General features: G+C 41.5%; 1 protein-coding gene across 2 annotated transcripts in view; it reads left to right on the plus strand.

Annotated features, from left to right (window-relative positions):
- Positions 1-304: 304 nt before the first annotated feature.
- The window catches only part of XPR1 (xenotropic and polytropic retrovirus receptor 1), a 243,175-nt gene continuing 217,791 nt past the window's right edge, over positions 305-25,688 (plus strand). For both annotated transcript variants that reach the window (XM_037906239.2, XM_037906240.2), the window contains exons 1-2: positions 305-619; positions 14,725-14,776. In XM_037906239.2, the coding sequence (XP_037762167.1) occupies positions 551-619; positions 14,725-14,776 (121 nt within the window). In that variant the 5' untranslated portion in view covers positions 305-550. The remainder of the gene's footprint in view (positions 620-14,724; positions 14,777-25,688) is intronic.

Raw genomic sequence — 25,688 nt, forward strand, 5'->3', positions numbered from 1 at the left:
CCCTGCCTTCTAGCACCTACCTGGCACGGCTGTGCCCAGCTGTACGGCCCCGACGTCCACAACACCCTCTTGCCGCATTGACCGGGGGTGGTGAGTGGGCGGAGCGAAGGGGGAAAAGCTCCGCCCCCCAGGGCTTCTCCGCGCTCCTTGCTTTCAAGCCACGTTTGTACCGGAGAGGGTGGGGCTCCTGCCCCGCCCCCTGGCTCTAGGCCCCGCCCCCGGCCGGTCTCAGCGCTGCGGGGTAGGAGGTGGGCGGTGGTTACCATGGCGATGACGTCCTGCCGGCGGTAGGGGGAGCGGGGGGGAGCGAAGAGGGAAAGATGGCGGCGGCTGCGGCGGGGCCGCAGTGGGCGGCAGGGCAGCGCTGAGGAGACCCGAGCCGGGCGGGGAGGAGGGGACGTAGTGCGGGCGGCGGGAGCGAGGAGCGGGGCCCATGCGCGGCGGCGGGGGCAGCAGCACCGGCCCGCTAGCACCAGCCACCGCAGGGTCCCGCGGAGCCGGCTCCGGGGCAGCCGAGTGAGCGCGGCGGAGGCCGGGTAGGGGCGGCAGGATGAAGTTCGCCGAGCACCTCTCCGCGCACATCACGCCCGAGTGGCGGAAGCAGTACATCCAGTATGAGGTACGCGGGCCGGGCCGGCGCGCTCAGCCCCGAGAGGCGGGCGGGGCGCCGGGAGCAGCGCTGCCGCGGGAGGGGGTCTCCAGGCGCCCCGCGGCGGGGAGCCAGGGCCTCGCCGCCGAGCGAGCTGTGAGAAGGAGCTGGGCTCAGCGGCGCGGCCCCCAGCAGCGACCCGGCCCCTCGGCTGCCTGCCCGCTGTGTGATCCCCGGCCGCTGGTGTGCCTGAGGGAGGGTCCCGGTCATCGCGGAGGTGACTGCCCCGGGTTCTCTCTGATCAGCAGCGGCTCCTTATCTCAGAGCCTCCCCCGGGGGCTTTCCCCGGAGCAGCCCCCTATCGCCTCACTTCCCCATCCCTTAGCCTGCCGAGGCGTCTCTGTCACCCTATGCCCTCCTGCCAGGGCTTTCGCAAAGGGAACCCCGAATCTAGCATTTCCTCCCTTTGCGTGGCTCTCCGCTAGCATCCCATGTCACGCCCTCTGCTTCTGGGTTTCTCCCAGCCCAGAGGGCTCTCCTTTCATCCCATCATCCCCTGTGCCCTGCTGGAAGTGTTTCCTGATCGGCCTCCTATCAGTCACCCTGCCCGTTATCAGCCCGAATCTCTTTTTAGCACCTCTCAGGTCATCTGTCTTTCCATCGCTCCCGTCCCTGTTCACCCCAGCCCTGGTCAGTGTGGTAAATGTCTATCCAGGGGCTCTCTAACTGGATTGAAACTTGACATGGAGATAGCCTAGAAGCATGCTCTGAAAGACTTCTGTTTCCAAATATATAAAGTAAAATGTTACAATTATACAAAATAATTAAAATGTCTTTGCTGGTGTAGCTTTTGTCCATAATTTTGGAACTTGGACTGTAATTGTTTTTTGCTTTTTGAGGCTTGGAGGAAACAAATAGCTGTCATGGCCATTTAAATAACTAAGCCTTTATATGGCATCAATACTTTTAAAAAATAAACATTGCTGTATATTTTTTGGTTGCATATATTTGAGTGAAGGACTGTAACTCGAAAAATACCCAATGAGCTGTAAGGGTTGTATTAAATAAATACTGATAATTTGCCATATAACCACTTGGATCCAAGAGATTATTTTTGTGTTCAGCAACATTATCTAGCATCCAGCGGTTTCCATTTATATACTCAACAGGAACACAGTGCAAAGTCAATATGTTTATACACGTAGGGACATGTTAAGAATGAGACTGGAGCTCATGCCATCCATAGAGCTTGAGTAAAAGCAACTTGAAGTAATAGCTGTAACATTAAGGGGCAGCATTGGATTTTTGCATATAATCTCTCTGATAGCAGATGAGCTGGGTTTAGGAGCTTGAGGAATAAATAAGTTATTTAAAAACATTTAGTGGGGTTTATTAGGAGAAACCAGTGATAATATAAAATATGTGATTGATGGTATGCAGGAGGCTGAGAATTACTTGTCCCTTGTAGTATTTTCTTTTTATGGTAACTTTACATAATTTAGAAATATAGAGGCTATGGAACTGTAGTGTAGAGTTATGCGTAATGCTGTATTGTTTTATGTTCTTTCAGTTCTGGGATGCTGGCAAGAGTCCAGATTACGGTTCTTATTAAATTTGGTGGTGTTTTTACAGCTTCTTGTGAGCAAGTGATTTTCAGCACCACTGTCAGTTCTCTACGTGTGGAGGTTTGGAATATATGACCTCTTTGGCTCAGAGTTGCCTCTCAGTGAAGTATGGCTTCTAAAGATCAGAACTGAAGGGACAGCTGTGATGAATATAAAAATCTACCTGAATGCCTGAAAACATTATGGTTTTTATAGCAACAGTTTCTTAATTTTTTAAGGTTAGTGAGGCCTTCTGGGGAAATTTGCTTTGTATATGTCTCCTTCATACTTGATTTTAGGATTAATCCACTTAAGTTGCAGACTCTTAATCTTCATGAACACAATTCACGTAAGGTTCTGCTCTATTAATCATGGATTATTTGCAGAAAATAGCTTTTATTTTTTTTCAGATTTTATTACATCAATTTATGATGAGAGCGGTAAAATTATCCCTTGACTAATCCTAAATTGGGGTATAGAATGTTGTTTTTTAAAAGAACAAATGGGAAAGGCAATACAGAAAGGTTCAGCGTTTAAAATTTATTAAACCTTAAAGGTTTGAGTACATCTAAAATAATGCTTTGCAGTATATATAAGTCCTCAGGGTTTCTTGAAATCTATTTTAACCAAGTAGCAAGAATCCCATAAAATTATTATCCAGCATAATATTGCAAAAAAAACAAAAAAATGGACTAAATTATTCCAGTGGTCTTTGTGCGTGCAAATACATCTATCAGTTGGATTTCTGCACAGATATTCATGGCAGTATTTGGCATGAAGTCTTCTGAACGCTAACATCCTTTGTTACTCAAAGCTTTGCAGGAATAAATTACTAATGCTTCAGTGCTAACACTGACACTACTGGAAAATCTACTTTTGTTCTTCATATATATTTCAGGTAAGACTGGTAGGCAAGTTAGTGAAGCTACTCTTATGTGCATCTTCCCGAATTTAGACTCTAGAGTAAATAAATATTAATATCCTAGTATGATATCTTTCTTCATTCAGATGCTTGTGTTTTCACGCTCAGTGATACGATAGCCTATTTTGCATTCTTCTTTGTTAGTACCTTCAGTGATGTTTGTTGTTGGAATTTGTATTTTTTTTTGTGTTTGCACAAACTCTGCATTTTCATTCATTCCGAGTTTAGGGAGGCTCTTTCTTTCAATATCATCTTCTAGAGTTTCAGTGTCTTCAAAACAGTCTTGTATTAGCTATCACAACTTTCAAAAGGTCTTGCTGATTACGTAGTTTGAAATCTGGTTCATGGGATTTGTTGGAAGGTTCCATTTTGACCTGATGGAGATCAAGTCCGTTTTTTTCAGGTGCATACATGGATAAAATTGTTTTTAGAGACTTCAGTAACAGTTGTTGCTGCTCATGATATGTCTCATTTCTTCCCAACTTGAAATGTGTGATAGACAACAGAGAAGTTTAGGAAACCCATGACCAGCAACAACTTTGTCTGAAATGGTAATGGCTGATTTAAAAAAAAAAATCCATTCCCTGCTACTTGAGCTCTTGTTTTTTCTGGGGGACTTCTCTTATCAGTTTATTTCTACTGTGAATATTAAGATGCGAATTTTTGAAAGGAAAAGAGCTCTAAAATAATGTATTTGTCTTAGTTTGGCTCGTAGAAGCTGAAACAACTTGAAGTGGGGTAGCAGAGTAATATTAATGTCTGCTGTTTTGACCAATCCTACCTCTTCTATTTGTTCCCCAGTTCCAAAGGAATTAGTCCTTGTATCTGAATACCAGTTAACAATCCTCTTACTAAAAATGGCTGAAGTTTAGTTTGAGAACAAAGTTTCAAGTTCAATGAGTAATTTAGAAAATTATGTAACCAAGTGGTGGCTAAAAATTTCAAGTGGATATTTGTTTTCTAAAAATATCAGATTAATGCTGCATCTTGCCTCTGATAGATATTTTCTATAAGAGATACAGGAAACAGAAAATGAAGATGTATCCTGAATGAGCCTTCGTAGAAATTTAGGGCTAGAAGGTTGCACGAGAGACCTGCTCCAGCCTCCTGCACTAAGACAGGACCAAATAAACCTAGACTATCCCTGGCTGGTGCTTTTCTAACCTGTTCTTAAAAGCCTCCAATGACAAGATTCCACAGCCTCCCTTGGAAGTCTATTCCAGTGCTTAAATTACAGGTAGAACATTTTTCCTACTGTCTAACCTAAATCTCCCTTGCTGTAGATTAGGCCAATTACTTCTTGTCCTACCTTTATTGAATATGGAAAACCGTTGATAACTGTCCTCTTTATAACAGCTGATATAATACATATAACATACCAATGTAACATGTTTGAAGACTATCAGTTTCTCCCCCCCTTCCTCACCCACCCAAGTTGTCTTTTCTCAAGGCTAAACATGCCCGGTTTTGTTGGTCTTTCCTTGTAGGTGAGATTTTCTACAGCTTTTATAATTTTTATTGCTCTCCTCTGGACACTCTCCAGTTTGTCCACATCTTTCCTCAAGAGTGACTCCTAGAACTAGACACAGTACTCTAGTTGGGGTCTCACTAGTTCCAAGTAGAGTGGGACAGTAACCTCCCGTGTCTTACACATGACACTCCTGGGACCCCAGAATGAATAAGCGTTTTCTGCAGCCACATTACATTGTTGACTCATGTTCACTTTGTGAGCAACGACAACTCCCAGATTTTTTTCCAGCTATGCTACTGCATAACCACTTATTCTCCATTTTGTAGCTGTGCATTTGATTTTTTTTTCTTCCTAAGTGTAGTACTTCGCATTTGTCTTTATTTAATTTCATCATGTTGATTTCAGACCAATTTGTCAAAATCATTTTCAATTCTGAGGGGTAGCAAGCCCTCCCAATTTAATGTCATCTGGAAATGTTATAAACATACTCTCCACTCCATTATCCAAGTAATTAATTAAAACATTGAATAGTTCTGGACCAGGACAGACCCCTAGTGGATCCCACTGGACACATCCTTCTAGTTTGACAGTGAACCATTGATAGCTACTCTTTGAGTATGAAGAAAAGGAGTACTTGTGGCACCTTAGAGACTAACCAATTTATTTGAGCATAAGCTTTCGTGAGCTACAGCTCACTTCATCGGATGCATACTGTGGAAACTGCAGAAGACATTATACACACAGAGACCATGAAACAATACCTCCTCCCATCCCACTCTCCTGCTGGTAATAGCTTATCTAAAGTGATCACTCTCCTTACAATGTGTATGATAATCAAGGTGGGCCACTTCCAGCACAAATCCAGGTTTTCTCACCCTCCGTCCCCCCCCCCCAACACACACACACCAACTCACTCTCCTGCTGGTAATAGCTTATCCAAAGTGACCACTCTCCCTACAATGTGCATGATAATCAAGTTGGGCCACTTCCAGCACAAATCCAGGTTTTCTCACCCTCCGCCCCCCCCCCCCCCCCCCCCCCCCCCCCCCCCCCCAACACACACACACAAACTCACTCTCCTGCTGGTAATAGCTCATCCAAACTGACCACTCTCCTTACAATGTGTATGATGATCAAGGTGGGCCATTTCCAGCATAAATCCAAGTTTAACCAGAACGTCTTGGGGGGGGGGGGGTAGGAAAAAACAAGGGGAAATAGGCTACCTTGCATAATGACTTAGCCACTCCCAGTCTCTATTTAAGCCTAAATTAAAAGTATCCAATTTGCAAATGAATTCCAATTCAGCAGTTTCTCGCTGGAGTCTGGATTTGAAGTTTTTTTTGTTGTGTCCATTTATTCTTTTACGTAAAGACTGTCCAGTTTGACCAATGTACATGGCAGAGGGGCATTGCTGGCACATGATGGCATGGTTGTAGAGCCTTAATAATGCTTTGGAGGGGTTTTAGTTGGGGGCTGAAGGTGACGGCTAGTGGCGTTCTGTTATTTTCTTTGTTAGGCCTGTCCTGTAGTAGGTGACTTCACCTTCAGCCCCCAACTAAAACCCCTCCAACGCATTATTAAGGCTCTACAACCTATCCTGAAGGATGACCCAACACTCTCACAAATCTTGGGAGACAGGCCAGTCCTTGCCTACAGACAGCCCCCCAACCTGAAGCAAATACTCACCAACAACCACATACCACACAACAGAACCACTAACCCAGGAACCTATCCTTGCAACAAAGCCCGTTGCCAACTGTGCCCACATATCTATTCAGGGGACACCATCACAGGGCCTAATAACATCAGCCACACTATCAGAGGCTCATTCACTTGCACATCCACCATTGTGATATATGCCATCATGTGCCAGCAATGCCCCTCTGCCATGTACATTGGTCAAACTGGACAGTCTCTACGTAAAAGAATAAATGGACACAAATCAGATGTCAAGAATTATAACATTCATAAACCAGTCGGAGAACACTTCAATCTCTCTGGTCACGCAATTACAGACATGAAGGTCGCTATTTTACAACAAAAAAACTTCAAATCCAGACTCCAGCGAGAAACTGCTGAATTGGAATTCATTTGCAAATTGGATACTATTGATTTAGGCTTAAATAGAGACTGGGAGTGGCTATTTCCCCTTGTTTTTTCCTACACCCCCCCCATCCCCCCAAGACGTTCTGGTTAAACTTGGATTTCTGCTGGAAATGGCCCACCTTGATTATCATACACATTGTAAGGAGAGTGGTCAGTTTGGATGAGCTGTTACCAGCAGGAGAGTGAGTTTGTGTGTGTGCGGGGGGTGAGGGGGTGAGAAGGCTCACCTTGATTATCATGCACATTGTAGGGAGAGTGGTCACCTTGGATAAGCTATTACCAGCAGGAGAGTGAGTGTGTGTGTGTGTGTGTTTTGGGGGAGAGGGGGGGGACCTGGATTTGTGCAGGAAATGGCCCACCTTGATTATCATACACATTGTGAAGAGAGTGGTCACTTTGGATGGGCTATTACCAGCAGGAGAGTGAGTTTGTGTGTGTGTGGGGGGGGGGGGGGGGCGGAGGTTGAGAAAACCTGGATTTGTGCTGGAAATGGCCCACCTTGATTATCATACACATTGTAAGGAGAGTGATCACTTTAGATAAGCTATTACCAGCAGGAGAGTGGGATGGGAGGAGGTATTGTTTCATGGTCTCTGTGTATATAATGTCTTCTGCAGTTTCCACAGTATGCATCCGATGAAGTGAGCTGTAGCTCATGAAAGCTTATGCTCAAATAAATTGGTTAGTCTCTAAGGTGCCACAAGTACTCCTTTTCTTTTTGCGAATACAAACTAACACGGCTGTTACTCTGAAACCTGTCTTTGAGTATAGTCTTTCAACAAGTTATGCACCCACCTATTAATAATTTACTATAAACCTCATTTCCCTAGTTTGCTTATGAGAATGTCAAGCGGGACTGTTAAAAGCCTTACTAAAATCATATTTACTGTTTTCCCCCTTATTCACTAGGCTAGTAATCCTCTCAAAGAAGGAAATTAGATTGGTTTGGCATAAGTTGTTCATGACAAATCCATGCTGGCTATCACTTATTACCCTATTATCCTCTAGGTGTTTACACATTTATTGTTTAATCAATTGTTCCAGTATCTTTCCAGATATTGAAGTTAGGCTGGCTGATCTATAATTCTCTGGGTTTTCTTTGTTCCCCTTTTTAAAGATCGGTACCTTGTTTGCCTTTCTCTAGTCCTCTGGGACCTCACCAGCCCTACATGCGTTCTTAAATATAATTGCTAATAGTTCTGAAATTGCTTCAGCTAGTTCCTTAAGTGCCCTTGGATGAATTTCCTCAGGCGCACCCTGCTGACCTGGATACATCTAACTTATCTAAATATTATTTAACCTGTTTTTTTCCTATTTTGGCTTGTTCCTTCCCTCTTGTTAATATCAAATGTGTTAATTATCTGGTCACAGTTAACCTTTTCAATGAATACAAAATAGGCGTTAAGCACCTTAGCCTTCTTGATATGTTGTTAGCACTCCTTCCTCACTAAGACATGGACCTATATTTCCCTTTGTCTTTCTCTTGCTCCTAATGTGTGTATTTATAGAACCTCTTCTTATTGTCGTTGATTCAAAAATTCAGTTTGCGCCTTAGCCTTTCTGATTTTGTCCCTACATGCCTGTGGTATTCTTCTGTACTCCTTCTATGCAGTTTGTCCATGTTTCTGCTTTTTATAGGATTCCTTATTGATTTTTCAGGTCATTCAAGAGCTCATGGTGAAACCTTATCAGCCTCTTACTAGTTGTCTTATCTTTTTTTCACGTTGGATAGTTTGCTGTTGTACCTTTAATATTGTTTCTTAGCAAAATTGCCAGCTTTCCTGAATTCCTTTTCCCCTTAGATTTCTTCCAGTGGAACCTCACTTACCAGTTCTAAGTTTATTAAAGTCTGCTTTTTTTTGAAGTCCATTAGCCTTATTTTGCTGCTCTCCTTGCTTTAGAATCATGAAATCTATCGTTTCATGATCAGTTTCACCAAATTGCCTCCAGCCTTCAGATTCACGCCAGTTCCTGTTAGTCAGAATCAAGTCTAAAATTGCTATTCCTCTAGTTACTCCCTTCACCTTCTGTAACAAAGTTGTCCCTAACATATTCCAAGAACTGAGTGGATCTGAGATACAGTACTGATAACTGGGGTGCTCTTTATTAAGAACACATTTAATGACATAATTAAGTACATTTAGGTGTGGTGGAAAATTCTAGACTGATAGCACTGGACATCTGTTTATCCACAGTACAGATGTATCTGAGATCAAGCTTGTCCACCAGTATGCCTCAACCCTGATCCCTCTAGAGGTGAGACCATCTGTCTCTCCATGTTTGTTCAGTCCTTGTTTTCTCTGCTCAGATTGCCAAGCGTAGATGTCAGTTGTGCTGCACACACCTGTCCACTAAAAAATGGATTGAGGCTTATGGCAACACATGTCAACCAAAATTAACCTGGATTGGATTTGAATTGGTTACCTAGCTGTGAGGTTCTGTTTCCTTACCTGTTTGTTTAATAATTTTTTCAGCCAAAATTGTTTTCTTCATGCCCAATTTCCTTGGTGCTCCATGCCTCCAAAACCTTTCTTTTGTGCATTGTATCATATCAAAGAGAGGAGGTTGTTGACTTATTTTTTTTGAAAAGTTTTGCATTGGTAGCTCTGTCAGTTCATCTCCAGTAAGAAAAGGGGCTAGATTGAAATTGCAGTATCTAGGAAGTGAGAAGGAGGAAAACAGCAACTGGGACAAGAGATACTGATACCGTTGGAGACTATGGGTAAAATTCTTAGAAGGACCTAAGTTCAGTTGGGTTTCAGTTGAACTTAGGCTGTAAGTGTCTGAGTCCCTTTTGAAAATGGGACGTGAGTTTCTAAATTAGGCACTTGTGAAAATTTTACCCTTTGAGACTAAGCCATATAAGGGACGGAGAGGTTGGCAAGAATTGGTTTTCAATATGTAGTTTCTACTTCATAACTGGTGGGCCAGGGCCAATTTCACTTTAGACCTAAATTTTCTGCCTCCTGACACACACCTGTTGTTTTTATTTCATTATTTGTTCCTCTAGATTACTCGTTCTCAACAGGGGGCCTGCGGCACCCCAGGGTCCGCAAGCAGGTTTCAGGGGATTTATCAAGGACTGGGCTTCAATGCCATTTGGTGGGACTCAGGGAGGTAGAGCCACCTCCACTCTTGACTCACCTCAGCGGACTGTCCAGCCTATCTGCGTTAGGAGGATAGGTTCAGCCAAAATTGCAGTCTCATGCAGGAGAGAGATCTCCCCCTGCCATCAGAAGGGGCTTGCTCTCGGCCATTGACTCCATGAGCAGGCAGCAACTAGCCAAGGAGATACATTACTGCTGTGCCCTGCTACATCAGCCCTTCAAAGAACAGGGCCACATGGAAGGCAAGAAATCTGGGGGCGGGGAGGGGGATGTGATGTGACCCCCTCCCCCCACATCATCTCTGGTTGGGGGTCCGCAGATTTATCTGTTTAAGTTTAAGGATCTCTGGATAAAGAAAGGTTGAGAACCACTGCTCTAGATTGTCCGTGTACATGCTTAAAGGAACATTATAATTTGAAATCTAGTCAGTTTAAAAAAGCGTGTAGTAAACTTACTTTAATTTGAGCTCCTGCCTCTGAATCTGTCAGTTTTGGCTTTGTTGTCATATTTTTCCTATTTTGTAAAGGATTTTCTTTCCTCTTTGTGTGAGATCCAAATGGGGTAAGCTGACTGCAGATAAAAATGCTGTCAATAACACAAAGTAGGAAAAAAAAAACTTTGTTCTAGTAATTTTAGGTGTTAGACGTAACAAGGATAAGTTTAAAAAAAACCAAACACCCCTCAGCTGATTTTAAGAAAACCCCTGTTGTTTGTAATCTTGGCATGGGGTGGCTCAGGTGGTTGGTAAAGGGGCATTGAGCCTTTCACTTCTAGATCTGTTTAATTATATAGGCCAGGTGAACAGTGACTGAATCTGCTGCTATGCAGCTTCCAGTTTTCACATATTTCAGTTCAGTACCACTGACAACTGGTACCCCCCCAGTTTTCAAGGTTGATAATCTAGAATCTTTCACTGCATTGCATATTTTCTAGAGGTTAATCTTGAAACTATGGATATAGAAAATACGTACATGTTACAGATTTTAAAATTCCTTTAGAACACCTTTGACTCACAGATTTTAAAGAAATTCTGCATTTTCCAGCCTCATGCTCTTTTGAGCTTTATGATGAGTGGAACTTGTCCAAGAATTTTGGGCTAAGTTATTAATGCTAAATCAATTTAACCTTTCACTTCCAAAAATCCCCCTTATATTTAGCAGTGTGAAAGCTAGCTGAGCCCAGATGGGATCCAAGCTAGCTCAAGAAAGGGATTTAGACTTCCTTGAACAAATAAGAATATAAGCACCCTTCATTCTTGGTTCCTCTTATAGACCCGAGGAGCATTTTATTTTTCCCCACTTCACATCTTCCCTCGTAAGGCTTTGCATCATGGACGCAGTCTTTCCAGTAGTATGCTAGACGTGACTCCCTTTATTCTATTTCTAACAAATCCACTTGAAGTCCAACAGTATGGTTTAATCAACAAGTTTGAGTGACATGAGTTGCTTCCCCTCCAGGGTCACTTTTGATCTGTCAGTGGTTCTCAGCCCACGGGCCACTTGCGGCCCAATTAGCACACGGCTGCAGACCATGTGACAGGCTCAGGGCCATACAGGTAGTAAATATATTGTGTGGATGTGGCTCACATAACACACAGAGAGCTGCATATGTGGCCCACAGTGGTAAATAGGTTGAGAACCACTGATTTATGTGAAACAGTACCCTGTAGACAGAGCCATGCAGAGTAGCACTACAACTGAATAAGATGAAATCTTATTCACCTTAAAGTGACTGTGAAAAGATTACCTCCTTTAGAGGTTAGTAGTTTTTAGTCGTCACCCTCCTTTCCTATCCAACTTAGTTTTCTGGGGCCTCAATTTAATTTGCTCAGGAAGAAAAAAGTAAAGATGTCTAGATTTCAAAGGGTTTGTTTTTTATTGCGTAAGCTTAAATTGGTAGGAATCAACTCAAGCTAAATCGTAATAAGGCATGCAGACAGACTTGACTGTACACAAAATGGGCTTGCACTGGTTTAACTTCATGAACTTCTGAACTGATTGAATTTTATTGGTAAAATTCTCTTGTGTAGACAAGGCCTAAGAGAAAAGATACAGTAGGGGCTCCTTTTATTAATCTGTAATGCTGCACCCCCCCCCCCCCACCTGGATTATTAGAGAAGATTTAATATTGCTATAGCAAGGATTATTTGGTTTACATTTGTTTCGTTACTCATTATGGCTAGGGGTGGGGGGTCCTGGGAGGGGGCGGTCAGGGGACAAGGAGCAGGGGGGGTTGGGTGGGTCGGGGATTCTGAGGGGGGCAGTCAGGGGGCAGGAAGTGTGAGGGGATGGGTGGGGTGGGGGTCAGGCTGTTTGGGGAGGCACAGCCTTCCGTATCTGGCCCTCCATACAGTTTCGGAACCCTGATGTGGCCCTCGGGCCAAAAAGTTTGCTCACCCCTGTTATAGAAGGAGATTTCAACTAGCCTTTTTTCTTGTACTTTATATTTCTCATGGACTGTGTGAATGTTTTAGTGCATGGAAAAAGTTATAGCTAGGCAAAGATTAATAGGAGGAAAAACAAGAACACTTTTGCCACTTGATAGACTGTGGAACTTAGGTCATATGCAACTAACTAGCAAGTCATGTGGAGAAGCAGATTCAAATGCCAAGTATTTCCTGGGAATGTTTAAAAAAAGAAAACAGTGGAGGGGGAAGGTTGACTGGCATGGAGAAGATGAGTAAACAATGTCTTAAGTAGGAAAACACAGTTATTCAAGTGACCCATGCTGAGACCTCTGTGTGGATTCAGGAATCAGACCTTTGGGAGATGGCTAAAACTGTCTGTTTAACTTGCCATTTGTGGTATCCTGAAATAAAGATGTGTCCTTTAGACCTTGTATTTACTTTGCAAGATTATGACCACCGTTACCACAGTTCTTCTGATTTTCTCTCTTATTGCTCAGTTTGCTTTTTTCCTTGACTACTATTTGCTAATTATGCTGCAGTGTCTTGATCTTGGAGAATTGGTGTGCGGCTCAAGGATTGGGGTTTGTATCTTGTTGGTTGCAGGAAATAGGTTTGTAGAACATGTCCTCAGGATAGATTAGGATAACAGCCAAAAAGGACAGGCTGGACACTTCAAATATCCTAAAATGGAACCAGACAATGCAATTCTTGTTAAAACATGATGGTTTAGATCGGGGTGGGCAAACTTTTTGGCCTGAGGGCCACATCGGGGTTCTGAAACTGTATGGAGGGCTGTGCCACCCCAAACAGCCTGGCCCCCGCCCCCTCACACTTCCCGCCCCCGCCCCCGCCCCTAACTGCCCCCCAGGGACCCCACCCCCTATCCAGCCCTCTCTTCTCCCTATCCCCTGACTGCCCCGACCCCTATCCACACCCCTGACAGACCCCCGGGGCTCCCATGCCTATCCAACCCCCGCATTCCCGTCCCCTGATGGCCCCCCAAAACCTCTGCCCCATCCAACCGCTCCCTGTCCCCTGATTGACCCCCACAGAATGCCCAACCCATTCAACTCCCTTGTCCCCTGACTTCCCCGACCCCTATTCACACCCCCGCCCCCTGACAGGCCCCTTTGACTTCCATGCCCTATCCAGCCCCTGACCCCCGTTCCCTGACTTTCCCCCGCCCGAACCTCCGCCCCATCCAACTGCCCACTGCTCCCTGTCTGCCCCTTGGGACCCCCCCACCCCCTTACTATGCTGGAGCCAGCCACGCTCCAGGCAGCGGTGAGCCAAAGGGCTGGCTTTGTGTTGCGCTGAGGGGAAGGGGGAGAGGCCGGGGATTAGCCTCCCCGGCCGGGAGCTCAGGAGCTGGGCTGGACTCCTGGTCCTGCAGGCTGGATGTGGCCCGTGGGCCGTAGTTTGCCCACCTCTGGTTTAGATGTTGATAGGTTCACAAATCTGAAAACTCAGTTATGGTTTGCACAGCAACTGTATCTCTACCACTTTCACATTCATCATGCACGCTATATAGTGGGTATTGTTTGCCTTAACATATGCAATGGGGCTGTTTCTCCCTTGCTGTTTCTGGGTCCAGCATGACGAGTCTAGGCTTCACCATTATTCATCCTGTTTCTTTCTTATTTGCACTTGCGTAGTAAGCAGGAGTGTAGAGTATAAAACCCACTCTTGAATTGTTGGTATTGCTTCAGTAACAAGCTGAAAATCATCATATAAAAAGGATTGTAACTGACATGAGGGGCTTGGAACACATGAGGTTTTTGGGATGTTTGAATACCACTCTTGAACCCAGGTTGTGCATGTAGCAGTTGAATGGATTGCCCAAAGTATATCTTTAACTGTGTGACCTCTGCCAGTTTGATTTGTGAAACTGCTTCCTGTACTAGAAAACTAGTGTACTGGGTTTCCTGAGCTATTTGATCCCTTGAATTCTGGAGCATGAGACACTATGGTTCTGGAGTGCTGGTTAACGATCCTCATCTGAATTAATGTTTTCCTCTTTTAGTCTCCACTTCAAGAGAAGACTAAAGGGGAAATATGATGATTTCTTTTGTCATGTGGTTTTCACTTTTTAAAGAAAAATGTATATTTTTCAGTAGTTCACAATACTGATAAGCAGGCCCTGAGGCTCTTTCTTCCTTTGCCATGACAGATTCCTGTTATGTCACACCAAAGCTCTGGTATTGTCGGGTTTCTCTCTAGTAAAATCCTATCCTACCTATTTGGAAATATTTTTCCAAAAGAGCATATTTACACATGCTGTCAGGGTAGTCTTTTAGACAGCAAGGCAACTGGTTCTAGACAAAGCTGTCAGTAAATACGTAGTTTGTGTATTTCCTTTGTTGTCAGGAATAAGTATAATTGCAGTGACCTCACATTCTATAGCTTTATTATCAGTCTTGAGGAATTAGACTTTAACTGCTACTCATTTTCAAACAGGCTTATCAGAGTGACTTAAGTTTTTTGTGCTGACTGGTTTAATTTTTTCTGTTTGCTGCAGGCTTTCAAGGAGATGCTGTATGCAGCTCAGGACCAGGCCCCTTCTATAGAAGGTAAGCAAGCTGTGACCCTGAATCATACTTGCATTACTGGATGTTGAGTACCAAGCACAGTTTCCCTTGCCTATCTGCTGAAACTGACAGGCTTAATAGACCAAAGGGGAAGCAAGATCTTGGCTGCAGAAAATTCTGCTTTTCCAGCTCTCTAAAGCTTTGTTTACTGAATCATTAGAACAGTAAAAGGATATTTCTACAGTGTGAGGCTTGTAACAGCTATTTTCTTCTTGTGTATATGAACACTCAATCATTCAGTGGTGGAAGTGACCCCTTCTTGAGTTAAGAATAGTACTATGTTCTGGTATGACAATTCCAATCCCCAGAAGTGGCTAATATGAAGTGCTGGACAGGAACATATAAAATAGCCATAATGCGTCTGTCTAATTTCTGCAACGTTGCACTTTGGGATAATTTTCTGATCCCAGGTATTGGTCAGTTTATGCCCTGAAGCATAAGTGAGCCTCTGACATTTATCCTGTGTTCAATTGGGATGCCATTCTTAATTGTATAAATGTAGAATTATTTTAATATTTTTCTTACTAAGCCATTTGTATCTGTTCACTGGCAATGAGTTCCCTTGATAATGTTATGTAAAAAATTCTATCAGCTTTAAACTGGTTGCATTATAAGAGTAGGCTTTGTTAATCAAGTGCTTACCCATAAAACTAACTTTCGTGATGAAACTCATTACATTTATCTTTCATCTCCTTTGTAAGAGAACTACAGAATAATCCTAATCTTTAAATTGCTTGCCCCAGCTGCTAGTTTTGTTACCCTCCTCATATCTTTTTGCCTTTTTTGCAGTTAGGTGACTAAAACTGAATGCAATATCGAAGGTGGGAATGTATCATTAACTATAATGGCACTTCTATGTTAATCCCTATTTTAATACAGTTTATGACTTTATTCACCTTTTTAGGTATATATAAACCAGGAAAAACATGCTAATATGGTCAGGTGGTTAATCTTGGTCATGTTTTCTGTAATGGTGTCAAACAATTCCATCCCATCTATGCTTGCAGTTAAACTGATGTTATTACCAGTAGAAAGAAGGGTGGGGCATTGCTAACAACTGTATGTCACTTTCCTAGAGTACACTGGAAATTTAATCACCGCTATGCATTATTCATTATTTTAAGATTAATATTTCCGTTCTCTTCTCTTCCAGAAGACTAAGTAAGGTCTTTGAATTTTCTGTTTTTCTCTAAAATCAGAACTCCCAGGTATCTTTTCTTATCATTCCACAGTACTAATTTACCTATTCACCTGTTGTGGAAAAGGCTACAATGAAAAACACAAGTGTCAAATGTATTTTTTTCCATTCTTTTTCTCTTCACCAGTCTACTCCTACATTCCCGCCGATTAGCTCCTTGTATTTCCTTGGTCTTTACCAGGTAGTACACTAAATAGCTGTGAATAGGGATTTAAAAATAACAAGGTAAGGGATGTGGAGAAGATGTAGTGGGAAGCTAGCTCTAATGTGTTAATTAAACTTTGGGAGCTGTAACTTTTTTCTCTTGACACTTTTAGCATAGTATCTAGATATGTGGTCTTTGTGCACATTGTACATATTTATTTAAAGTACCAATGGAAAAGGAACTGTGCGTGTGTCTGTGTGTGTGTGTGTGTGTATTGTCCCTCTAGTTAGGATATGGGAGAGCTTTAACTTGTTTCAGTCTCCTATGATGTCCTCTAAAGAGCTTGTCAAAGTCCTTCAGTAAAAAGGGGTAAGTGACATCCTGGTATTTTTAATGTAAAAAACCAAGCAGAAGAGTTTTTAAAAATAAAACTGAACCTAATTTTATATGGCATAAAATAATTAGCTAAGCAGTCTACTTTAACTCAGTTTTGCTAAAACTATCTCCAGTTAGACAATAGCAACAGCAAATGCCTGCATGGGGCCATTTAAGTTAGGGGTTCCATTCTTTTTTGTTGAAGTAGTCCTTGTGGTGGATTGGTGGGAAGAAATTCCCTTCTGTCCCTCTTCCCAAGTATCAGCATCGTTGTCACCATATGACCATTCTTTTGCTCAATTCTTTTTCCATTTTCTATCTATTCCTTTTCCATTATTTTCTCCCCCCCACCCCCACCCTTGTTGCTCTCACTTAAAGTCTCTTTTGCTATTCTTTATTTATTTTGCTTCCATGCTTCTACTGACTTCCCTCTCACCAATATGCTTCTTGAGATGTCTGTGGTCTCATGTGCTCTTGTGGCTGAGCTGCATACTACAGGAGAAGAGAAACAGGTTGCGGGGATTATTGCCTGAACCTACATTCATATACATGTGTGCTGCTGCTTTGGCCAGCTGGATTAGGAGCTGCTGAGACAACAGGGAAGGAAGGCAGGTGACATTCAAGGAAATGCAGCTTTTGGAGTATGTTTTTAGTAGCGACAGGAGATTTAAGATCAGGTATCTCTCTCTCTGTCTCCATTGCTTTTATCCTCTTCCCTTATGCCCTCCTGCCATGGCAGTGCTCAAAGTTGAGAAGCACTGACTTAATTACTAGCATTCTCTAGTACGGTGGTTCTCAAACTTTTGTACTGGTGACCGCTTTCAAATAGCAAGCCTCTGAGTGTGACACCCCCTCCCTATAAATTAAAAACACTTTTTAAAAATATTTAACATAATTATAAATGCTGGATCCAAAGTGGGGTTTGGGGTGGAGGCTGACAGCTCGTGACCCCCCATGTAATAACCTTGCGACCCCCAGTTTGAGAACCCCTGATCTAGTATGTCCATCTGAAATGTTTGGTTGGATTTGAGGTATTTTAACAAACATTGAAAATGTTAGGTCAAATTCTGGAGCTGGGCAAAATCGCTCTTCAAAGGGATGCACATAAACCCTTCAAAAGCAGTGTTATCTGCCTGTACTCTGGTTACAAGAGCTCTACATAGCCTGCTCATAGATGCTATTGTCGGACCAGGAGGATGGACTGTGTTTACATGCACAATATGTCCAGAACACCTTTCCAGTTCCTATCATGGATGCAACCTCCCTGGATTTTTAAGAGCCAGATCAGCAGTGGTCCATGACCAGCTTCTTTTCCCAGTAGTGGCTGTTTGATGTTGGTTTTCTGACAGTGCCTATATATGAGATATGCACAATTCTGGCAAGCGTAGCATATTTTCTTTTTCACTATTATTCAAACCATTGTCCAGGATGAACAGTCTACTGAAGCCTTGTCTAAATGCAGATTGTACTGGTTTAATCAAAATTTTTCTAATTTGCTTAGTTAAACTGGTGCAGACCCCTGCGTGGACACATCTAATTAGCTTTGATTTGACTTAATGTGGAGTACTAGTTTATTAGTCAAGGCTTTGTCATGTCACTTGAGCTAGGAGAAGATTGAGTCTGTTTGCTTCCTTAGAGTCTAGGAATTTTTCCCCTTAACTTCCAAGTTTCTCCTGCTCTGTTACAAGTGCAGTGAAGTATTAGCACAGACTCTTTCTTAAACGGCTGCTACAGGCTGCTATATGTATCATTTCGCAGAGGGTTGTGTGGTGTGATAAGTGCTTCATATCACCTCCAAAACACTCCCAGTAAATAATGGGGGCAATCAAAAATCTCAAAGATCTGCTCAGGCTAAGCACAAAAAAAAACAACAACAAACCTAATATAAACAGTTTTCAACAGCCTTGTACCCATGACTGTCTCTTTGCACAGTTCAGTCATGGACAAACAATGTTAACTTCTAAGTGGCACTTAAAGAATTTAAACTACTTGTAGTCTTACTACTTTCAAAAAAGTTAAGAGGTGGTGGTGGGGAAAAGCCTGAGATCTGATGAGTGATGGGCAGAGCCCAGGTCAAAGTGGAGATCTTCTACTCTGCTACCTTACTCAGGTTTTTTATGATGCTAACTGGCTTTGTGCTCAGCTGACTTTTGCATGTGTAAATCTGTGTTTCCATTTTAAAGCTATGAACACTGACAATTTGATTTTAAATAACAAAGCAGGGATGTGAGTGACCAGAATAATGTATTGCAAAAATGTGCAAAAACACACCTCCCCATACCACCACCCACCTCTGGGGAAAACTTGTGCAACTTCCTGTAAATTTTAAGTTATTGCCCCAATATTCTCCTGTCCTTGCTGATGCCTTTATAATTCCTTGGTTCTTCCTGTATTGAATATTGCATTCTGCTTATTTTGGATGGAGGCAATAAGCATGGAAGAGGCGAGGTCGTTCTGTGCCTGACCACCCAAGCCTTTTGTAGAAGCAGCAGAGTACCAGCATTATGCATTTCTGTACCCTGAATTCTGCATGAATTACACCAAGTGGCCTGCACACGCTCTTCCAGAAGAGTTGCTCACATATACATAGTTAAACTAAATTTGTTCAAAGATGCCATTTCTTCCTGTGTCTCGTTATTTTTTGTTCCCATAGTTTCCTTTAGGCTTGCATCAGTTCCCTGCATGTTCTTAATAGCTTTCTTTGTGGACTTCCACTTTATCAAAGCAACGCTGTTTGTATACCTTCTTCTTATCCAAGCAACTTCTGAGCAGTATTTATGTTTGACCTTTCTTAAACCACACTTTCACATACAGGACATAAGCCAGTAAAAGCAAACAAATAATATGTAATTGTCTCCCAATCCTACATGCTATGCAAAGGAAATTCCTTGAACTACCAGGGGATTCTTTGGCTTTCATATTTGCCCTATTAGTAGAAATTAGCATGTAATATTTTTATAATGAATGGTTCAGACTGGGTGAATTGATGCTGTTGTAAGATTGTTCCTCCTTCTGCTTTACACAGCTCTCAACCTTGTGAGATTACAGGTTTTCCACCAGAAACTATGCACATGAGTATAAGAAGTCAGTAGAAATTGGCACCCATGGATTTGCTGTGAGAGGAAGCACTCGGGGAAGCAGCTCCTGGTGTTTTGTGGTAAAAATCAGGTATCATGCCTTGCTTTTTTTTTCCAGAGGCAAAAAGCACCCTATGACAAAGGCATGAAATACTGGCCTCAAATAGGGCGAGTAGTGCTCTGCCTTTCTCCCGTTGTCTCCTGTCAGCTTTGTCCCCTCAACAAGACAGGTTGCTGGACTGTCGTGGCTTGGACTCCTACTGATTATTCCACTTGGTTAGCAGATGTGTCGGCATTTCCCTGAGCTCCTTAGAATGCAACTCTTCTCAGCAGTAGTGAAGATGAAAGCATGCCTATAAATTATTCATTCTGATTATCTGCTTGAATGGACAGGGTCCACTCTAAATATTTTTCCCCAGGATCTTTTGTTATTCTTAGGGATTTTGAAACTTAACCTGCTTCTAAAATTATTTTACATCTGTTAAAATGAGCTGTTCTTCCCACTTATTCCATAAACCTATATCTCAGTAGGACATAATTTCATTCCTTTTGCCTCTCTGAACAAGGATCACTACCCATAAGAAGGTTAAACCGTGTATGGGGTTTAGAAAATATTCTAATTTTGCTTTTTATATACATATATATTTTACTTAAGAATATATATTATATAAGAAATATATATATATATATACACACACTTATATATTTTACTTAAGAATAAAAGTAATGGATGATGTTACAGCAAAATGGGGCTGGAGGTAGAAAGAAGCAAATGTAACAGGGTTTCTCTATAGTATTTTTTATATATGTATAATTTGCTTTATTTGTGAAGAGTGACAGGAGTGGGGCTCAAACCATGTGAGAATACCAGTGCTTGAGGGCATGTCGGTATGATTACACACACTCATTCTCATATAAGAAGGTTTTAATCTTCATTTGCAATATACCATTGATTAATTTTGGGTTAATATCGTCAGACCCCTTTGTAAACTGAATTGGATTTATTCCTGCAATTAAAATAAATGAAGGCCTGATAGTATTCCTTAGTCTACTCCATTGTGGTGATAAAAATATTTAGTGCTGAATGTGATAGGATATGGAGCAAATCTAATTCCTTTGCCATGTTCCAGACAGATGGTTAAGAGGCTGCAGAAGTAGTTATTTCAATACCTAACCCCAAGGCGGCTCGCGAGGGATGCGTCCTGGGTGTACTTTGTGACAGTTTGCTAGTGAACAGGGTGTGATTTCTTAGAAGGCACTGAGGAGTTGGAAAGATATGAAGTTCAAAAGATCAAGGGAGTGTGTGTGTTGTGTGTGGAGGTGTGGGGAATAAGGATTTATCAGCAGTAAGACGGAAAAACTGTAATCTAGACCTTGTAATTTAGTGACAGAAATCATCCAGGTGGTTGACAAAAACAATTTTTAGGCGTTCACTTTAGTAAGGCTTGGATGTTACTGATTATTGAGACTTAGGTATGCAAAGTGGTATAAGCACAAAACTCTGCCTGAGATTGGGAAGGGGGCAGGTTATTGCTTTGGTATGATTCATTTACATCCATTTCCTTTTCCAACTTTCTGGTGTTAATAAATAAGAGCTGTGAAAACTGGGACAATCAGAGCTGTATTTAGTACAGTAGGTGGTAGTGAAAGTTGGACATAATAGGCTGGCCTGTCCCATATGAAATGGCAACTGAGAAACTGTGTTCAGGGAGCAGTAGGTCTGGTGAGCTGCTTATCAGTGCGGTTGTAGAAGTGGTATGGATTATTCATTAATGGTACTGGATAATACATCAGAGACCGTAGACTGTGCTTTTTTTCCATCTTTTACCTCCTTGTGTTTTAAAAACAACAATAACAGCAAACAAAACAAAAACAGCAAGGTACTTCCTTTTCTCTGGTTAAGGGAATTAGTGAACATTTATAATTTAACAGGTATATGTCCAATTTCATTTTAGTGACAGGCATTGGGGGTTGTAGACCAGAAAATAGTCATTTTCCAGTGTAGCTCATTTCACAAAGGTGGATAGTTGGTAGCAATGTTTTGATGAAGGAATGGCTGTCTAACAGGACCAATAGTGAAAAAAATCAGAACACTTTTAGTTGCAGTTATAGAGAAACAATACATGAACATTCACAAAACCAGGCTGGTTTTTGTACCATATGCAATAAAAATTGCTAACAGTCACCTTTACCATGAGGTAGCCTCTGGGTTTCCAGTAATTCCTTATATAAAATGTGATTCTGGAACTATTATTATGCAATTAAGACTTAAGAGGAGATCAGCTGTCCTCAGTGAATAATGCAATATGAATTAAACTTAATTGGTTTCTTTTGGTTTCAAAATGTGTGTTGTGGGCAGGGAAGGAGCAGAATCATTGAAATGAGGTAGTATTCTGTCAGATAAGAATAGCTTGTAAGATGCCTTGGAAAAATGGCCAACTCACTTCACTAACACCCAGTGGAATCCTGATGTGTCTGCATAATACAGTGGAGGAACAAAGGATTTCCCCTATGATTATACCTCTGAGGCAGCCCTCTTCAGTTTTGTTACACAGTATGACCTTTAAGCAGATTAATGTGTTGGTTATAACAATAAGATTGTATGAGAGCATGAGGATGACTTTTTTTAAGACTAAATATTTTTAAAGCAAACAAGGGCAATGTGCAGAGTAAAAGTCAGATCACTCCTGATCCTATTCCCTGTCTCATATATGCTTGAGGATGAGGGATAAAAAGGAGGACCAGGTAATAGTGAATTTAGAAAGGAATATTTATAGTTTAGTTGACATAGGAGTTAATGAATAGATCTCAATTAATGTTGAAAACTGCCTTTTTAGTTTAGAACACAGACTCAATAGAGTCAAAATTTGACCTTTTTTTTTTACTTGAGATGAATCGGAATTTAAAAATTCTTAATTTTATTTACATGTTGTTAGTTCTTTAACTTCTTCCTGTTTTACAGTCTTAAATTTCTAAAGTGGCTGTTTTTGTATTTTGTTTAATTTTGCACATGCCTAACTTTAAGCACCTTAGTAGTCTCATTGAAGTCCATTGGACTCTTCATATAGGTAAAGTTACACATCTGTTCAAATGTTTTGCGGAATCAAGGCTTTCACTTATAATATTTTGCTTTTTTGCCTATAACAATTTTGTCAAAGTCAAATAAGAGATCCTACCAGTAATAGCATTTTTTAAAAAGCGTTTATAACCGTACTGCAATTTTCAATTAAAAATAAATTAGCACAGATTATAATTTTACAAAGCCTCAGTATGACTTCAGTCAATGATTCTTTATTTAAAAAAGCCAGTGACTGACTTTAAATTGCTCCACTGTTACTGTTGGACATGGTAGCCACTTTTATTATCTAGGTTAATATCTAATATGCTGTACAAATTGCAGACACTTGAGTTAATGGCATTTTATCATCAGAATTACAAATGCAGCTGACAAGATCTTTAATCTTTAAGAAATTCCATTGTAATATAATGGATGCTTTAACCATTACATACAGTTTCAAAGAAATAACGTAAAAGTTAGTGACTTGTCAATCAGGAAAATGTTCCAAAATCTCTATCTGTCGCCAAAAGCCACAGGGTAGGCAGCTATGTCAGAATGTATGAATTCACTTTGAGTGCAAAGCAGCTTCAGCGTTATGGTGTACAATAACATGGCTGGCAAAGTGGTTCTTAAATGCTGCACTGTGACAGGCCATTAGACTTCTTTAGAGAATCCTGTGAGCAGCAGCCATCCATACAAGCATTGTGGGGGCAGGGGGTGGTATCAATAGTAATGGGGCCCAGTAAGGTCACGTGTTTAGTTTCTCATTTTCTCTTTTGTTAAGAGGGTGAAGCATAGTTTATCACCAAGGAGACTGAATGTCAGTCTGTGGTTCCTGATGAGAAATTGACTAGCTATGTGACTTTAACAAGAGATGCAATCAGTGGATCGGGAAAAGGAAAATTGCATTTGTATTGGTGTATTATGGCATGCAATTGATTTTTCATGCATTATGTAACCCCAGGCATACAGATTTTTATTAGGAGCTGAATTATCTGCATTCTAGACTATAGTACTATAAGTCCTAAGTAGCTGAATTTGATTTTAGGAGTATGCTGTTAAAGCAATTATAGGAGTAATTCTGAACATATTTTATAAGTGCTTCCATCCTGTTTGTGAGGCAGGGTGGATTTGAAGCAGAAAAGAGGAGCAATGGGGATGAGATGGTTGACCTTGAAACCATCCTGTCCCATAACTGCAAACTTGCTCTGAGGGCTGTAGCCAAAGCTCAAGACATCTTGAAAGATCACTCCCTATACTACTTCACCTGTCCCTAATGCAGCTGTCTAAGACAGCCATCTTATCTGTAGCCTAGCAGTCCAGGCTTCTCTCCTCTGCTGAACTGGAGTGGATCCATGCCAGCTAGATTGTTCAACTGCCAATTCATTGCCAGGGGGCTTTAAAGAAGGATGGGTACTGTTACCATAAAACTTGGAGTCTTTTGTTGCTTAGATAGGATAATCCTAGCAGGTTGCTCAGTGCGCAGAGACACAAGAACCATTTGTACAGATATGGATGAAAATGCTTCACAGAATAAATTTTTATTCTGTAATTTGTATTCAGTGTTGTGAGAGGACAAACCATATTTAGTGGGGCCCCTTTGTGTGATCATAGACCAGTAAACTCAGGTTTGGTAATGCTAATTCTCTGAGTGGTGGTGACTCCTTTCTATGTCTGTGATGCAGTGAGGTGGGATAGCAGGTAAGTGTTGACTGATGTTCCCTTGTGTAATTTGATTAATGGAATTCCACTAGTGTTTTAGTACCTCTAGAATTACTTTTCATCTTTCATGTTCAGAACTGGAAGTTGGGGAATGAAATTGATTAAATAAATGTGGGGCCTGATCTTGCGTTCTTTGTACGCCTAAAACTCTCATTGAAATCAACGGGAATTTTAGGTGCCTGAGAAAACAGTCGGGACCACAGTTCAGCTATTCTGTTGAACAATTAAAGTACAACAAATGCCTTCAAAATGAGAGCAACTCAGGATTTGGGTCTGCTTTACCTTGGCTAAGAGCAGCTACAGGAAAGAAACCATTTTTGGAAGTGAGTCTAATACTTTGAAAGGACACTACACACCTAAGCCCAAGAATGTGTTCTTAAGGATGATTTAAAAACTCTTAAAAGTTTGTGTGGTTGTGGCTGGATGCCTGAAGGGGCCACCCTGAGAATCCTTGCAGTTTGCCTTGAGTAAGCAATAGGGCAGACAATCCCCAAAGGGGGTAATAATTAGAGTCACCAAATCAGTAACAAAATAGCTTCTATAATACAGTACCATATATTCCCCAGTAATCATGCAATAATCATGCAGATGCCAATCCTTTAGTATCTAAAAGACTAAAGGTTTAATAATGAAAAGAAAAAGGAAGAGAGTTATAGTGGTTAAGAGATCAATACACATACAGATATATGAAAAGTCTTTAGGTCAGTTTCATAGCAGATGGTGAGGATGCTGATTTTGTAAAAATCTTTCTGGAATCAGTTTAAAAGGTTATAGTCCAATAAACAATCCAGTTTGTTCTCTTCCATGAGAATTCCAGGTTAAATCCAGAGTAAACCTGGATACCTCAGTCTTGTGGCTTATACCTTCTTTGTCAAAGTTTAAGCAGACCTGAGATGGCAGGATCAGACCCCTATATTTTCTTTATAGTCTTGTAGCAAGTTGATAAGCCTCTTGACAGCACTTGTCACATCAGGACCTTTCCTGGATAAAGAATAGGCAGTGTATGTTGTTGGTTTGAAGCTAATCTTCTATTTCCTGTGCATACACAGGTAAACTAGCTTCATCATTTACATAAATCAATTAGCCATTCAAATTATCAAGGCAGTTCATCATAGCAAAGAAAATTAAGATGAAGACGATATCAATAATAATATTAGTTCCTGTAGTATCTTACATCTTTGATCTTTGAGTCAATAGGCAGTAATGATGCCTTATAAGACAGGAACAGGATTTTAGCATCTACCAGCTAATTAGATCACACTGTTAAACTTGTAACAAGATACAGGTAAACACAGACAAATACACTCAGCATCTACTCT

Source organism: Chelonia mydas, chromosome 8, assembly GCF_015237465.2.
Source record: "Chelonia mydas isolate rCheMyd1 chromosome 8, rCheMyd1.pri.v2, whole genome shotgun sequence".
Taxonomy (NCBI): Eukaryota; Metazoa; Chordata; order Testudines; family Cheloniidae; genus Chelonia; species Chelonia mydas.